This window comes from Clarias gariepinus, unplaced genomic scaffold (assembly GCF_024256425.1).
Source record: "Clarias gariepinus isolate MV-2021 ecotype Netherlands unplaced genomic scaffold, CGAR_prim_01v2 scaffold_30, whole genome shotgun sequence".
In the NCBI taxonomy this organism is placed as follows: domain Eukaryota; kingdom Metazoa; phylum Chordata; class Actinopteri; order Siluriformes; family Clariidae; genus Clarias; species Clarias gariepinus.
In genome coordinates, this window is record NW_026520997.1 from 873,044 (window position 1) to 890,228 (window position 17,185).

Genomic DNA, 17,185 nt, shown 5'->3' on the forward strand with positions numbered 1-17,185 from the left:
GTGTCACGTGTTGGAAATGCAATTGTAAATGGATTAGCGATTGCGTCTGAGTTTTGGCGGCTTCACGCGCGACGCAGAGAAAGTGAAAAAGCAAAGACAACAACAAAAAAAAAAGATCTAAAAGCAACTAAAGGTACCTGACACCAAAACACCTACAACTGTGACAGACTGTGTCATTTCTGTAGGGTCCAATAATACAATCCCTCGATCAGTATCTATAAGAAAATACAACCCCAAAAATTCTCAACATTATACAGAAAAAGCAACAATGCAGGAAAAAAACCTCGTCAAAGTTATAAAACTAAGATCACAGTAGCCTAAACATCATGTGCAGTTAAATACAATAAGCCTGCATTAAAACATAAAGCATGTTCAAAAGCCCTTAAGTGACAGAGATAGTAATTTATTAAATCATGTAATGAAAACAAATCATAGTGGTAAACTGACATTTCACCATGTAACTTGTGGTCCATGGGGTGTGTGATGACGTGCCCCCTGGAATGCCAGCAATCACTGGTCGGCCTTTGCAGCAGTATTGTTGTTTTTTTTTCAGTATTATAGGCTTTAATTCCCCAAAAGCGTGCATTAAAACCTCCAACTCCGCCTCTCTGAAGTATGCTGCCCTCTTTTTTTCATTTAGATTTTCCATTTTGTTTGTAAAATCGGTGATCCACTAAAAATGTCTTTATGTACACACCGTGCATTAACTCTGGGTAACCAGTAGGAGGTTGATTAAACGTACTCTTCTCAGGGGTTTTGGAACCGACATACTCACGGTATGGTAACTTAACCAAGCTTTTTGGAATACCGCCCTGCTCGCTCCAGCTGACTGCACCGTGTACTAAAAGCCTAAACTACGAGCTGCGTCTCACCCAGCAGTTTTTAGATCAGACCTGTCTAATAACAATTAACCCTGAAGTGTGGATCTCGATTTAACACTCTGCTTGTTCCTGATCAACACCTGAACAGTGACTTTGTTCACGTTATTCTCAGTGAAACTTAGGCTTTGCATTTTAGATTCATTTTATTTATTTTTTGTTGTTGTTGTTACAAGCTCTGTAGAAATTAAATGTAAAGTGCAGAGAGATTTCCCCATCAGGATTCCTAAAGGGATGAGAGCAGAACAGGAATCTCACAGCAAAAAGTTTATTAGTCGAATTCTGACAGAGATGCAGGACTCGCTCAGTGATCTTTACTCCATCTGGTTTATCTCACACATCTCCTCTGACACTCCAGTCCATTTCTGCTGCAGCTCCTCGTCCTCCCAGGTCCACTTAGAGAACTTAAAGTCAGTCACCTTCCTCCATCACTTCTTCCTCGTTCTGAGCTTCATCAACGTCCTCTTTATCTTCAGCTCTCATTACTGCATCCCCTCCATCCATCTCCTCATCCCTCATCCTTTCATCATTCTCATTCTCTGCAAAGCCAATCAGAACCTCCGCCTCCTCCTCCTTATCTACCTCATGCAATTCGTCCTCCTGTGACTCCACCCCCTGCTCACATGACTCCACCCCCTCAGGGTGATGCTGTACCAGGATGAAGCCTGACACCGTGTTTAGCCACTGGTCATGGGTTTCAGAAAAACCCTTATTTTGGATTAAAGTCCAGGGCTTGCTGGTCACCACCACGTGCTCCACACAGGACGATGAGGCTGGTGAAACATTTTATTGGTCATGGTTAGAATTATAGTTATTTAAAACGAATCCTTTCCATGCACCTTATATACGAATTTTTTGTCACAAAAACATGCTTCATTTTCTATATAGCGCGAATATTTGTATTAAAAGCAACAGAAGTTAATATTAGATTCTCTTTAAACTATAAAAGTTAAAAGTGTAACTTACTGCACCCCGGAGGCCGACACTGAGAGTCACAGCAGGTACAGACAGTGGCGTCTCCATCCAGCTCCTCCCACCTGATCACAAACATCTGAGTTACAGCACTGAGACACACTGTGTACACACTCCTGATTTAAACCTGCATCATGTCTAAGAGTTCAGCCAATACAAGCTCTGGATAAAACCTGAGTACTGACATTGGATACTCCTTCCATAAATATCATATGACTTACAGAAAACTTCACCAGATCAAAGAATTACACTTTTATTTTTTTCACATGCTGCACAAGACCCTGTGAGGGAGCCATTACTACAACAAACATATTACACAAACAAGTGCATTGATATAAACCTGCTGATATAGAAAACTAACACCTTCCGACCAATCGGATGCAAGAAGTCGGCGGCGCTGCTGTGGTGCGAGGAGGATTAAACCCACCTGTGCTCAGACTGGCTGTAGGTGCAGGCCTTTGCTGTCGTACTCGCGGACGCGTTTTCCACCAGAACGGTGCAGTGCAAATAAAAACGCTGATAAACAGAACAAGCAAAAGAACGCAATAAAGAGTCTGAGAGGGCAAAACCTCAGTGTTTCTCATCTTCCTCTCCAACTCTATCAGAATGAGAGATGATGTACAACTCTCTCTATGAACATCTAATAAAAAGGTTTTTGTTTTTATCAATAAAGATGTAGATTTGCTTCTTTTTATTATTAGAACTAGTTTTTCAGAGGAAAGTGCAGGTGATTGTGTGGCTAAAAAAAAAAATCTACAGAAAGTTGTAAAGTCACAAGAAGTACATTTTGCTGCATTGCTTTAAGTTTAATTTTTTTTTAAAAGCTTTGGGAAAAATTTTTCTGGGGTCTAATAGGAATTTATAATTTATAATAACATGATATAGATTTTAACGAAAGATGGAGATCAACATCAGCCCTTAGACTTCAAGTAAAAACAGATTTACTGTTTATCTCTCATTTCACGATTTTCTTGTATGATACAGTGGAACCTTGGATTCCGAGCATAATTCCTTGCGGAAGCAGGCTTGTATTTCAAAACACTCAAACCAAATTTAATTTTCCCATAAGAAATAATGGAAATTCAAATTATTCGTTCCACAGCTTAAAACAAATATATATATATATATATATATATAAATAATTAATACAAAATATAAAGTTAAAATAACCTGCACTTTACCTTTAAAAAAAAAAAAAAAAAGGACAAATAATTCCCAACAGATGAGTGTTTCCGTTTATGCGCGCAGGCGCTGTGTGTGTGAAGCTAAAGAGGAAAGGAGGAATCAGAAAGCTTTGGGTCACTTTCTTTTGCTTTACACGCGCACACATACGTGTGTTATAATAAACAGTACACGTGCACTGTACACACAAACAAAATATGTTTTACCCACACACGTGGTCACAGTGTTATAGTAAACAGTACACGTGTGCACGGATGTTGATTAAACCAGTAAGAGACGAGCACTAAGACCCAGCAGGGAAGACGATTACCCACAATTCCGCAGCACAAGAAAGAGAAATCCGTTGGCTCAGTTGTGATCACATGACACTCGGCGTCAAAACAAGAAGCGCACGAGTGATACCTTATACTCTTTACTCATAAACCAGGACTAGTTCGTTTTCCAAGTCAAAATTCATTAAAAACTTTTGCTCGTCTAAAACTTGCAAACCGCGTTACTCCCAACCCAAGGTTCCACTGTATGAATACAGTACAGGATTTTGGGGACATCATGTACAATAAATTAAATGTATGATTTGTTTACACTTATAAACAATTATTACAATAAAACAAAGTTATACACAATAGATTAATATGATATTGATGTATATAAAAGTATAAAGCGATACCTCTAATGTGGCGTCGCTGAACAGAAACGCATCGAGTGAAAAGCGCAGGATGTTCCTCTGCCTGGAGACATAGCGCGCCTGACTTCCTGTCCTTTTACTGTCCATCATGCAGCTAAACCCAGCATAAAGACCTTTAGCATCACAGCCACTGCGTCTCCAGCAGCAAGTAAAACTGACACCAGATTACCCGAAGTTGCCGATGACATCATAGCGCTGCGTGGAATTGGAATCCTCACTTGCTGTAACATGACAGGACTCGACGTAGACGCTCTTGTCCTCCGATATGCTATCTCCACTCACTTCAAAGTACATAGGCTCTCCGAGGACGTAACTCTCGTTTACTCCGAGCTCTTCCCAGTTTTCTGTGAGCACATACACACACACACACAGCAGCTCGATCATGCATGTAATTAGACCGAGCCAAAATGTTAAACCATGTAAAAATGGACTTCCATCTCACCATTACGCACAGAGAGACTGAACACCTGCTTCCTGACCAGCGTCTTGCGAAAAGACTGCAGACGACGTTCCGGCAAATAGCCGATTTTGTATGAATAGTAAAATCTGTTAAAAAAAAAAAAAAAAAAAAAAAAAAGTAAAATTGTCTTATCTTTCATTTTTTCCCTGCAAACGATTTATTTTCTGATAAACTGTAAATTTAGTGCGACATTTCACAAATGTTAAATATTGCCTAACAAGCCGTGAACTAGCGCAAACCCACAAACTAGTATGACAGAACACAAGCTAACCCTCAAAGTAGCCAATATTACAAATCCCTTTAAAAAAAAAAAAAAAAAAAAAAAGTACTCTTGCTAGCAAAAGCTACATAATAGTATTTTAAAACAGGTTTTTTAAGCAGACAAACCTGGCCAACTACTAACACTCATGCAAGTTTGATGAAGCTATAATAAATTTCCTGCCAATCCACAAACAAATATAACTTACAGCTAGTGTTCCATGGTGTTCTGTCCATGTTACTTACCGATCGTATAAACACTGGACGGGTAGCGTTAGCGGCATAGCTCTGATAACCGCTCCCTGACTCGCTGGCCTGTACAGAACCTCATTAGTGTACAAGAGCTGCCCATTCATTACCTGGATAGAAGAAAGATCTCATTCAGTTTAGCGATAAACCGTTTCTTGGATACCACATGCAGGTTCTGAAGTGCTAGTCAGGACCAACAGTGTGTGTAAAATATAATTATCATCTAAAGCAAAACCCTTATAATGTAAACAAATGTTTACACACATTATTGCCAAGATCATTTATTCTCTGATTGGTGAAGGTGTTAATATAAAGATTAACAGGTTTATATTAAATGTGATGCTCTGATACTTTATCATTTACAGTAACGGCTTATTCAAACGGACGTGTACATAATACATACATAACCATATATATATATATATATATATTTTTTTTTTTGAGATAGTCAACAATGTCAAAACACAAATTTGCTTTAGCATGCGCAGCATTTTCATCATACGAGCAACCGAACACTGGCTAAGTTGCACATACGCCCAGGAGCCGTTCAAAACTCGTTTGCGTCAGAGGAAAGCCAAGCGAAGCGAGTTTACATTTTTCTGTGGGTTCTTTGCATTTTGTGCAAGATTTAGTGACGGCGTAGAACCCCGATGCCCAACAATGTTATCCAGGACGGTACCAAGAAGAAAAGGGATTTTAAGCAGGTTTTAAATGTACAGTTGGTAAATTGCTGGTGGTGCAAAGAGGAAATTATAAATTAAGGTTAAGTGAGGCGTGATGTTTATTTCAGATTTAACTTCACTTACACATCTTTTCTAAATGTTTTGATTGTTTTATATTACTTCCATTCTAATATATGAAGAAGGAAAATGCACACAAAATGTTGATTGAATCCGTAACACTGACTGGTGAATATATATAATCTGTTCAAATGTTCCAAACAGTCACTTGTTAGTTGTGTTCATGTTTATATTTTAAAATACGAAAAAGAGACAGATATAAAGGTCTTGTCTATTTGTTCTTCACTTTCTGTTCTACTTCTTCACTTGATTTTTTTAAGGATTCAGTGATGATTATGTGCATGTTCTTTGAACAGTACATTTTTAAACCACCACACACACACACACACACACACACACGAATGTCAATGATGAATGCACCATTACTTCATCTCCATAATAATCGTGCTGATTGCGGTTACTGTACGTTCTAGTTGCTACACAAAATCTGTCCACTAGAGGTCAGTACATCGAGTCGTTAAAGGAGGCCTAATAAAGTGGACCTAACCGTTTGGGAGCCTCGACACCTAAATGAGGAACTTTTCTCTCATTAAATTGTTTTTCATAAAAAAAAATAAAAAAAAAATCTTACCAGTAATGAACTCCCACACTCATTCAGGTCGTACTGGAAATACAGGACGCGTCCATCAGCACGTGACGGTGGACATGTCCCCAACCGGAAGTGAGCAGTGGAGCTCCTGAAGCTCAGTAAGGCCAGGTTAATTCTGACAGTGACCTTGCTGTACCCACACCACACCTCCACACCGTGGTTATTATTCACCGGAGTGACCCGGATGTAGGGCTGGATCCTCTGTGGGACCAGAATTTTGGCCAGAACACTGGGTAGGACCCTTCCTCCGGCTCCGGGTGCGAGAAGCTCTTTAGACACAGCAGGAGCGGGGTGATGGCTGAACATGGGCAGGAGGAGGTAGGGAGGTGGGATGGCCGGGGGAGGATGAGGGTGGATGAGGACACTGTCCCCGCTCTCCTGCCCCGGTGCCATGGTGGCGCTGTTTCTCTGCCCATTACCTTCCCCAGCTACACCCAACACACACCCCAGTGCACTAAACACACACACGGGCAGAGAGAAAAGCAGCCGCATGCTACCCATCTCAGTGTCTCACACACACACACACACACACACACACACACGGACCTGAACTAATTACTCTAGAAAAGGTGGATTGTAAGAAGAAGAAGAAGAAAAAAAAAAAACACACTAAACGGGAGTCGACATGCTGCCTCAATTAATCCATTAACCTGAGAAGCACCTGGTGCTGCGATGACGTCATTGCTTAATTACACGGCCCCAACCATTCTGAAATGAACTGGGTAGAACTCATCTCCAGTCCTGCAAGAAAGCTGGTCTTATTTATTTATTTATTTATTTATTTTCTTATGTATGTATTTATTTATTCACTTCTTTTTCTTCATGACCCCCCCGACAGAAAACAGACTTTATGAAAATTTAAACCAAACGGTTCTGAACTGTGGAAACGTCGCACGCTGGCGACATCTGCTGGTCAACACCGTGTAACTACACCATGGAGAAATAAATTCAAGGCTAACTAGTAAAACCTGAAATTAACTTTCTCATCTTCTATACCGCTTTATCCTGTATTCAGGGTCTCGGGGGGTCTGGAGCCTATCCATCACAGGGCACACACACACACACACACACACACTCATTCATTCACACAGAGGGCGTCTGAATGTGTGAACATTCATATAAAGTATATAAAGTCTTGTACTTAGATGTGTGCTTACAAAGTCTGCACCTGTCTGACTCATCCTGGTGCCGAACTGGACTTCATGGTGACTCAGACATCTCCTGTTCTACTGAACTTCCAGCCTCCTAACACACAGTATGAGTGCAGATCAATCCCTGCTATCCATTATCACCCAGATGAGGATGGGTTCCCTGTTGAGTCTGGTTCCTCTTAAGGTTTCTTCCTATTACCATCTCAGCGAGTTTTTCCCTCAGCACCGTCACCCTCAGCTCGTTCATCAGGGACCATCTGATCATTCTGATTCACACATTTTTCTTGCTCATACACATTTCCATAATTTTCTTCTAATTTTGTGAAGCTGCTTTAAGACAAAGATCATTGTTAAAAGTGCTATATAAATAAAATTGAATTGAATAAAGTTGTATTTACTCTTAAGTTAAGAAATAATAATTATATACTGGCCACGCATCGGCGTAGTGGTTAGCACTGTGGACCTGCACCTCCAGGGTTCGGGTCCGATTTCTGTCTTAGGGCCTGTGTGTGTGGAGTTTGCATGTTCTCTCCGTGCTTGGTGGGTTTCCTCCGGATGCTCTGGTTTCTGCCCACAATCCAAAGGCAGATTAGGTTAATTGCTGTTCCCAAATTGCCAGTAATGTGTGAATTAGTGTGTGTGTGTGTGTGTGTGTGTGTGTGTGTGTGTGCCCTGCAATTGATTGGCACTCCATCCAGGGTCTCCTGGGATAGGCTCCGCCACACGCAATCCTTTATGCAGGATAAATGAGTGAGTGATTTTACAGTATACTGTGGAAAAAGATAACTAATGCAATGTGACCTGGCCAATTCTGGGCTCGGGTGGGGGGGGGGGGGGTGAGGTAGGGGTGCGAGGCAATGCTACATCTGCCTGGCTAATACTACTTCACCTACAGTAGCACCAATGCGTCCACGTAGATAAATTAGGCAAATGCTTAGGGAGGCACTTGGGCGTAAGCAGATAAACAACCAAATCATGGAGTAAACAAACAATAGACTCAATTCTGTAAATCTGTGTTTACTGAGGAATGTGTCAATACAGTTAAAGGAGGATAAAGGATGCATTACTGCTTTAATATCAGCCACTCTTTGGTGTGTGTGTGTGTGTGTGTGTGTGTTCATGCACTTACAGGCTCTGCCAAGTTATGTTCTTAAAATTATCTGTCATTTTCTTTATAAATACAAAATAGTATTTTTGCTCACTTAAACTGTCTCACACACAAGAACGCAAATTGTATCAAATCCTTACACTTTCTCTAATAGTTGAAGAATAAATGCTAGATGATGGTTATTTCTGATTGACTGTTTCCTCACCAATCAAAATCGGTCAATCAGAAATTCATTCATTCTCTCAGTTCTTTTCTCAGTCTCTGATCAGTCTGGTTCTGTAGCGCAGTGTCCGGCTCAGAGGTCTGGACGGAAGAAGTGAGAATTGAGCGCAAACAATTCGTCTATGTGCAAAAAAAATATATTTTCTGTTCATTAGGATGCGACATGTTGAGCAGCAGTGCTATCCCGCGGGGATGTAGAACAAGAGTGTGTACTGTGTTTAATACCGTCCTGTGTGTTTGTTCCATATCACTAAGTGCACTTGTTTGGGAATTGTGGGATTCCTTGGTGTTGTAAGCTCTGATTGCCCTCCAGGGGAACTCGAACAGTAACCTTGCTGCAGCCACACCACACCTCAACACCGGGATTATTATTCACAGGAGTGACCCGGGTGGAACGCGGGACATTCGCTGGTGAAACACTGCTGTACATGTAGCTGTGTGTTTAGAAGGTTAAAGCAGATCCTGTTATAATTAGCGGACTGATATCATCAGTGTAACTCAAACTGCTTATGAAGTAGAATTTATAAAACGATTTACATCTGATATGAAAATATACTGAGTGACCTGGCTGTGCTATATGTGTGTGTGTGCGTGTGTGCGTGCACATATTGTGCTGCAATGGACCAGTGTCCCATCCGGGCGCTTTTTCACCTTATTCCCAGTATTCCCAGTATGAGCCCCAGATCCTCCACCACGCTGCTGTGATGTGGTTTATTCCCAGCGATCGTCCTCCTGAACTCTCAGCCTTAAAAACTAATTGTCAAACCAAACAATATGATTCTGTCCTTCAGCACACTGACACACACACAACGTCCTTATCATTGTCATTATTGTTTAAACACATTAAAATCAAGAGCTTCCTTCTTAACAAATAATAAATAAATAAATCCCCTGACCCTCTCAGTTCTTTGTATTTGAGGCTCATTATTTAAACATGTAGAATATTACTTTAGGTTTTTTTTAAAGAGCCTCAGACTTTTAAATCTTACATTTCTTCTTTTTTTTTGTCATTCATTTCCATAAGCAGCTTCTTTTTTTTTTTTTTACGCATCATATTTTGGATTAAAAGCGCTCACTGTAACTGAGTCGTCAAACCAGATAATAACTGTAAACACTTATGATAACATTTATAATTCTTACTCGTCATTTCCACCTCTATAGCAGTCTTTAAAGTTAAAACCCTGCATTGTGAGTAATGGACTTAAGAAACCTGATAAAGATCTTCTTGTTAAAAAATCTAGAAAAATATTTTTCTATTGTTGTTCGACATTCTGATCTGCATTTTAAACTCCCTTCTCAAACCTCACACTAAACATTCTCTCTACTGCTGAAGATCACTCTGTACCTGAACAATTACTCTCTGTACTCTCATCACTGTGCTGCACAAAGTATTGACACCCCTCTACTCCATCCACTAGTCACCGTTGCTGCAGGTTTTCTTTACTTATAGATGACAGTCCACATGTTCCCCAAACTCTGATCACGGAGAACTCCTCGTCCTTCATGTTTGGTGTATCTCCTTCAACATGCCGGATCCAACTAATCAGCTAATTAACACCATTGGGTTTGTCTTAGAACAGGAAAACACTAAAACCTCGATGACTGGAGCTTCTCGATCGACATGTCGATGGTCAGGTGCATTTTCTGAACACCACCCCCCCCCCTTGTGTAAAAAAATCTTCCTCTAAACTTTATCAGGATCACTTTTACTATCGCCAGGATTTTAGTATTTTTTTTTATTATAAACGTCATATAATTATCATACAACAAAGTTCCTGAATCTTTCGGGTGTTTAGTTTAAATAATTCAATTTCTCAACATATTTACAACTTAATTAAAATGGCCTTATTTCAATGGCTGATCATATTGCTTTTTTTAAATAAATAAACTTGAATTCATATGCATCAATCAAAAATATAATTAGAGTAAGATTGAGATTATATCATGCTTAAAATCAGCAAAAAAAAAAAAAAGAAAAAGAAAAAAAAAGGTACATTTGCCTTCACTCAAAATATCTTCATGGCCAAATCATATCCGTATTGTGTCACAGCCACATCGGCAGTTTGATTCAAGGGGGTGCCAATACTTTTCTGCAGATTCTGTAGCATGGTGTTACATGTTTGTTGTTCGCTAGCTCAGGAGTGTGTATGTGTGTGAAAGACAGGTAACAAAGGTCTTAACCCTGAAACCCCATGCGAGAGTGGGAAGCAGTCGCACAGTGTGTGTGTGTGTGTGTGTGTAAACAGAGGCCGGGCTCCAGCGCGCGGACAACGAAGACACAGACGTCTGTCTCCTGTGGTTCCGTCGTTTCCTATTAAACCTGGAACATCTGAGCAACAACATCATGCTGACATTCGCACACACCACACCTTTCACACGAGACACACTCGTAAGAATTTCAGCTCTCACACACATGAGAAGGAAATTAAAGCTGCACAAGTCGAGAGGAGAAATCTGTATATCTACGTAAACCCTGTTTGGACGGGATTAGTTTTTCATGTGGAGGTGTGGAATGTTGTTCCTGAAGCATTTAATCGTAAAAAAAAGTTTTTTATTGTTAGAATGGACAGACAACATAAAGTGCACATGCACTTTATGTTGTCTATAAAAATGTTAACCGTAGCTAGTTAGTTTTTGTTAATTTATGTTGTAATTTATGTTAGGTCTCTCTGTCCTGTCTCTGCTAGCCAGCTCTAGGCCTCTTGGTTAGCTAGTTTAGTGTCTATGGTAATTTATGTTGTAAATTTATGTGGCATGTAGCACCTTGGTCCTGGAGAAACGTTGTTTTGTTCACTGTGTACTAACTGTATATGGTTGTAATGACAATAAAGCCTACTTGTACTTGAACTTGAAGTAGGTTCACAGGTTTTATGTCTCCTGTCTAACCGGACCTGTTGGTTCTCTGTCCTGCGAGAGAATACTTTTTTGTTGTTGTTGTTGTCTGTCTCATTGTGCAAAGGGACCAAAAGGTTTAAAAGTTAAACGCTAAATATTAAAATATTGAGTGTGGCAGAAGAGTTAGACTTCCGGGTCTTTAAGAAACGTTATTAAGTTCTTAGCACGAGCAGACACCACAGACATGTCATGTAAGGTCATGTGATTTACTGATGGCCGAGTGGCCACGCCCACTACCACAAGTGTCTCTAATGATGTGGAGTCCAGGAATGAAAACTAATCCCGTCTGAGTAAGGATTAAAGATTTTTCTTGAACCCTACACCTAGGTTCCTACAAAGGATGTAAAAGCAGTGAGCATAATAAACAGATAAATTATGAAACATAATTGACTGTATCTAAAAACAGATAGGCTCCGCCCACTGCCACACCTCAACCACATCTTATTAAACAGGTTGTGTGAATTCTTCCGAGTGTGCAGTCGTGTCCGGAAAGCCGCAGTGTGTCCAAGACCGACATGTCCAGCATACGCTACAAGGATAACGTCGCTAACAGTTTACACAAGTGTACGACCACCAGCTTAGCATCATGCGCTGAATGTGAATCCTCACACACACACACTATATCTCATTATGACTTGTGTAATCATCTGACACATTTAAGATGTCTCATGGCCACGCCCCTTTCCCTTCCCATGGCGTCTGATTGGAGGATTCTCACATCTCAGCGCTCCATGCTAACCTGGAGTCCGTACGCAGGGGACCGGTGCGCGTCTTTAACGCTTGAACACTCCATACAGAGCCAGTGTGATAAACTCCTCCACGTGAGATCAGAGGCAATTTTCTCTTTAATAGAGAAACCAAAAAACCGATGACGTGATAATACTTCAGACATGATGTTTCTCATGAAGGATGGCGTTGAGAAAATACAAAGTAAAGCAGCCGTGTCGGCCGATTACAAGTTTCAACCGCAACAGAAAGGACAGCAGTCATCGTTACTGACGTGAGAGAGAGTTAAGGTAGTTTTGCAGGTCCTGTTGCCTTCAAGGTCGCAGGTTTCAATCCCAGTCGCGAGAAGCAGCCTTGAGAAGAAAAAAAATTATATATATATTCATTCATATAGATATATATATATATATATATATATATATATATATATATCTTGAGATTTTCACCCTACCATTGCTTAACCGTTAACTTGGATGAAGCATGAGTGCTATGTACACAAATTACAATGGATGATGATGTCATCAGTTAATTAAATATACGGTAATTGGTCAGTCATACTGAGGCTCGCTTCCGATACGAATCCGATTCTCACAAGGATTTGAATTGTAGTGGAATTTCTTTTCTACACAATTACATGAGGCTTGATTTTTTTTTCTTTTTTTTTTTTTTAAGCTATACATGTGGTTTGACCCCTGCTCAAACTCCGCCCCCGTCCCGTCCCACTCTGTCCGGCGGCTGACCGAGAAATTGAGGCACTTGTTTAATACCATGTTTCCGTTACAGAATAGAAATGTCAAGCTTTCACCTGTACCAAGAAAGAAAGTAAACAAAACCCAAAAAACAAACAAAAAAAAAAACAGCAGAAAACAAGTTCATTTTTCCTTTTTTTTCTTTTCCTTGTTAAATAGTAATAAATACATGAGATGCAGTGATTTTATAATTTTTTTTTCATTTTTTTCTGAAGCAGGAGGGTTAAAAAGTTTTTTTTTATTCATTTATTTTTATTTATTTAATTTATTTACTTATTTATTTATTTATCTGTTGTTTTTCTTTAGCAGCAATCCGAACACGTGTTGAGAGTGGAGATAGCAGCCGAGAGAGAAGTAGTTCACTTTTTTTTTCCTTTTTTTGTATTTTTTTCTTTTTTTTTTTGACTTCATGATGGCTAACAGCACTCACAGAGTGTTGCAGACGAGGAAGGAGGGAATGAGAGAGAGAGAGAGAGAGAGAAGCATGAAATAATAAAAAGTGAAAGCTTAAACCAATAATGGAGAATAAGAGAGACAGACGAAGGATGAGGGTGAGACAGGAGTGAGAGACTGATGGTGAAGGCAGAAAAGTTAAAAAAAAAAAAAAAGAAAGAAAGAAACAGGGAAGCATTTTGGTTTTTTTTTTTTTTTTCGTGTGGCCGAGCTCTTTGTCATGGTTTTCTTGTTTTTGTTGCTGAATCACTTTCTCCTGTGTGTGTGTGTGTGTGTGTGTGTGACTACGGTTTCTGTCATTTGCTTCTTTTTATTTGTTTCAGAGTTTGAGATCAGAGAAGCCAGTGTGTCAGCCAACGAGATCGGAAACAAAAAAACAAAACAAAAAAGTAACAAACGTGTGTAAGAGTGTTTGTGTGTGTGTGTGTGTGAAGTGTCATTTGTCAGTCAAAATAATAAATAACACATCAAATAAATAAAAAAAAAAACAGAAAACCACACCACCTTTAGTCTTTCTCACTCCCTGATCCTTCTGTCTCTCTCTCTCTCTGTCAGTCTGTCTCTCTGTAGTGACTCTTAATAAATAAATTTATAAACAATATACACTCGCCCGCTAGACTTCAGTAAAACAACAACAACAATAATAATCAACCTCATACGGGATCCTTCCGTCTCTTACACACTTGCCGACGTTCCTCAGTGCGAATGTGAATTATCGCTCTTACCTCCACCTCTGTGTGTGTGTGTGTGTGTGTGTGTGTGTGTGTCGATACGACAGTCATACGATATATTGCGATATTAGTGTTCGGTCTTTCAGATATCAGGACAGGACAGCACAGAAACAGTGACGACTCTGATAAACTGCTTCTAAACGTTCAGATCGTAAAAACTTTTTTTTCCTCACATTTACGATATTATCACGTGTTTAAAGTATTTAATAGCATATTGAAAGATTGTGTGATATAGCTTGTGTAAAAATAAAAAAAGTTTAAATGTGTTTTCTAGGACTGAAACAACAATTATATCGTTTCAAAGGTAGCTATTGTACATGAGACGCTACTGCCCGGGCAGCAGAGGGCGCCGAAGTGTCCGAAATAAAGAGCTTCAACAAATGGCTGCGATTCTGCTACATTAAGGAATATATATATATATATATATATATATATATATATATATATATAGACTTTTATCTCCACTTAAATCCGCTGCCTGTACTCGAAACGTCTACAGTAACAACATCGTGCATGCCAAATATTGCGATATATCGTATAACCCATAATCGACACGTGCTGAGATACATGGTGCTGTTTTTTCATTTCTCTCTCTCTCTCTCTTTCTAACGCACGCACACGGTTTCTCTCGCTGCTTCTCTCTAACATTCATCGCTCCGATCCGACCCTCATCATCGTTCCGTGCCTCGGAAACAAAACAACACAACAAAGGTTTCAACAAAAATAATAAATCTCTCGCTGCAAAACTATCCTCAAATCACATAAAATCCAATAATAATAATAACAATAATAATAAAATCACACCTTCTGAAGCTCTCTGATGGCGTAACCTAACCCTCCGCTCACTTCATTCAAAACCAAAAAACTAAAAATTTTACCTCCTTCTCCCTCGTCTCCTCCCCATGCAAAACAAAAACAAACAAAATTAAAATTTTCACAAGTTTTTTTCTCCGTGTGGTGTTTTTTGAGTGTGTGTGTACATGTTTGTGTGTGTGTGTGTGTACTACATGTCTGTGTTTTGTTTTTTAAATCATTTAGGTTAAAATTTTTTTGTTTTTTCAATTTTTTCGTGTATGGCTTTGCGTAATTTGTTCAAGATTTATCAAGAGTTGGCCGCGCTCTGCCCGCCTCCGCCCCCCCCGCCTCCCATCATGATGGAATCCTCCGACGAATCGGGTCTAACCCCGCCTCTGGGCGGTGCGCCGGTGATTACCCCGCCTCCCTGTGGTGGGTTGTTATTGTTGTTTCCGGGGTAACAGGGCGGGACGTAGCCCATGCTGTCCTGAGTGGGCGGGGCTTGTGCGATCTGCTGCGTCTGAGAGGCCGTTCTAGTCCGAAAGGCGGAGATTCCCAGGTGGAGGTTGGAGGAGCCGTACTGGCTGGAGTCCAGGCTCGACGGAGGAAGAGAAAGGGGCGGAGCCAAGGAAGACTGACCCAATTGGTGATGGTGGTGATGCTGATGGTGGCCGCCGAGAGTCAGCTCGATGCTGTCCTGCACTTGCGATGACGGCGGCGGCGACGACATCATCGCCTGACCTTGCGAGCCTTGGCCTTGCGAGCCTTGAACTTGCGACCCTTGACCCTGGGCCGGGACCTGCTGGCGGAGCTGGCGGCCGTAGACGGGGTGCGGGTGCAGCGTCTCCATCATGGCCGCTCCGCCCAGGAAGTGGCGCTGCTGCGTGGCGGCAGGTTTGTGCAGCAGGAGCTGCGGGTACGACGAGTCGCTGCTGTCACTGCCCGGCCAGATACGCAACTGCTGCTGAGACGGAGCCTGAGAGGAAGAGGAGGAGGAGGAGGAAGAGGAAGAGGAGTGATACAGTGTTAAAACTGCTGCATTCATGTAAATTAAACAGGGTGGAGGAGCAATCAGAGAGAGCGGGGGGGGGGGGGGGGGGGGGGGTGACGAGGTACCTGCGGGCTCTGCATCTCGTAGTCCGTGTGTGTGATGGCGCTGTTGTAGTATCGGTTGCTGTACCGATAGTTTCGGTTGTCATTGGAAGAACCGCTGGATCCACCTGGGGTCAAGAAGCACAGATACAGTGAAGAAATCACACAGCATGAACTCTGTGTGTATGTGTGTGTGTGTGTGTGTGTTTACCAGAGCTGGACACGGAGCTGGTGGTGGAGGTGGAGTGGCTGTGGTCCATGGCCGGGCTGGTGGAGGTGGAGCTGCTGGTGTTTGTTCCCTCGTCTGTGGTCTTTTTGAAGAAGTTGTGCTGCAGGGCGTAGAAGGGCGTGATGCGCGTTTTGGGATCGTAGTCCAGCATGCGCAGGATCAGGTCCTTAAACTTTAGGTAATCGCAAGGGGCGTGGCCTTGCTCCCCAGCCCGCCTTCCCCCAGGACCCCCGGTCTCCACCCCTAAAATCTCATGGAGACGCCGCGTTGCAGGAGGCTTGTACTCCTGGGAGAAGAGTGAGAAGAACGAGGAAAAAGAGGAAGAGAAGATTTAAAAACACGCCATCAGCATCATCATCATCACAAATCTATCAGTCATCATTCCAAAGCTCCTAAAAGTACAATAATAACAAAGTTAAGAAACGCAAATCAAAAGTTTCGCTTTTTACTTTCAGATTTAAAACTCGGGTGTTTTTTTTTTCTTTTTCCGGCATTACAGGTAATTTACAAAATGCAGAATGTGTTTACAGATCAGAACCAGAAGTCAGAACAGAACAGACGCCGCACGATTGATTAGCGCAGGGCGTACCTGTGCTAAGAACTACAGCTTAACAAGTAAAACTGATCATTACAGAGACTGTGAGGGTGAGTCAGGTGAGAGTGCATGATGGGTAATGGGGAGGAAGTGATCAGTGAGCTGGTGTCTCGCTTGACGTCATCTCCAGTTCTGAAACAGTAAACAGTTTACACACACATCACACGTCACAAGTCACAGCTGATGGAGAAGTCGCGAGCTGACGCTAGCTGACGCTAGCTGAGCGCATTAATATAACTTGGTACAGAAGACTAAACGTTTTAAGTCTGTTTTGAGTTCCACCAACAGGGGGTGCTGGTAAGCTAGGCTGAAAGCTAGCTGTGATGTGTGGTGACATCACTTCCCTCCAACAGAACAAGCTGATTA

At 41.3% G+C, this 17,185-nt stretch overlaps 2 protein-coding genes across 4 annotated transcripts in view; both read right to left on the minus strand.

Annotated features, from left to right (window-relative positions):
* Positions 1-1,005: 1,005 nt before the first annotated feature.
* Positions 1,006-6,686, minus strand: LOC128516986 (zona pellucida sperm-binding protein 3-like). The gene is made up of 8 exons (XM_053490709.1): positions 6,056-6,686; positions 4,682-4,794; positions 4,160-4,263; positions 3,887-4,061; positions 3,700-3,811; positions 2,278-2,366; positions 1,845-1,915; positions 1,006-1,651 (listed from the first exon to the last, which is right to left on the minus strand). The coding sequence occupies exons 1-8, from the start codon at positions 6,572-6,574 to the stop codon at positions 1,290-1,292; spliced, it is 1,545 nt and encodes a 514-aa protein (XP_053346684.1). The 5' UTR covers positions 6,575-6,686; the 3' UTR covers positions 1,006-1,289.
* An 8,010-nt stretch (positions 6,687-14,696) lies between these two features.
* The window catches only part of dyrk1b (dual-specificity tyrosine-(Y)-phosphorylation regulated kinase 1B), a 32,239-nt gene continuing 29,750 nt past the window's right edge, over positions 14,697-17,185 (minus strand). For all 3 annotated transcript variants that reach the window (XM_053490631.1, XM_053490630.1, XM_053490629.1), the window contains 3 exons: positions 16,207-16,510; positions 16,020-16,123; positions 14,697-15,879 (listed from right to left, as the gene is read on the minus strand). In XM_053490631.1, the coding sequence (XP_053346606.1) occupies positions 15,211-15,879; positions 16,020-16,123; positions 16,207-16,510 (1,077 nt within the window). In that variant the 3' untranslated portion in view covers positions 14,697-15,210. The remainder of the gene's footprint in view (positions 15,880-16,019; positions 16,124-16,206; positions 16,511-17,185) is intronic.

Bases quoted from the DNA above. Each gene is read 5' to 3' on its own strand.
- LOC128516986 (XM_053490709.1), bottom strand. From the start codon at position 6,574: ATGGGTAGCATGCGGCTGCTTTTCTCTCTGCCCGTGTGTGTGTTTAGT. The intron at 4,264-4,681 runs GTAAGTAACATG...TTTTTTTAACAG, and splicing joins GTCCAGTGTTTATACGATCG to ATTTTACTATTCATACAAAA. The intron at 3,812-3,886 runs GTAATCTGGTGT...TGCTGGGTTTAG, and splicing joins GATGTCATCGGCAACTTCGG to CTGCATGATGGACAGTAAAA.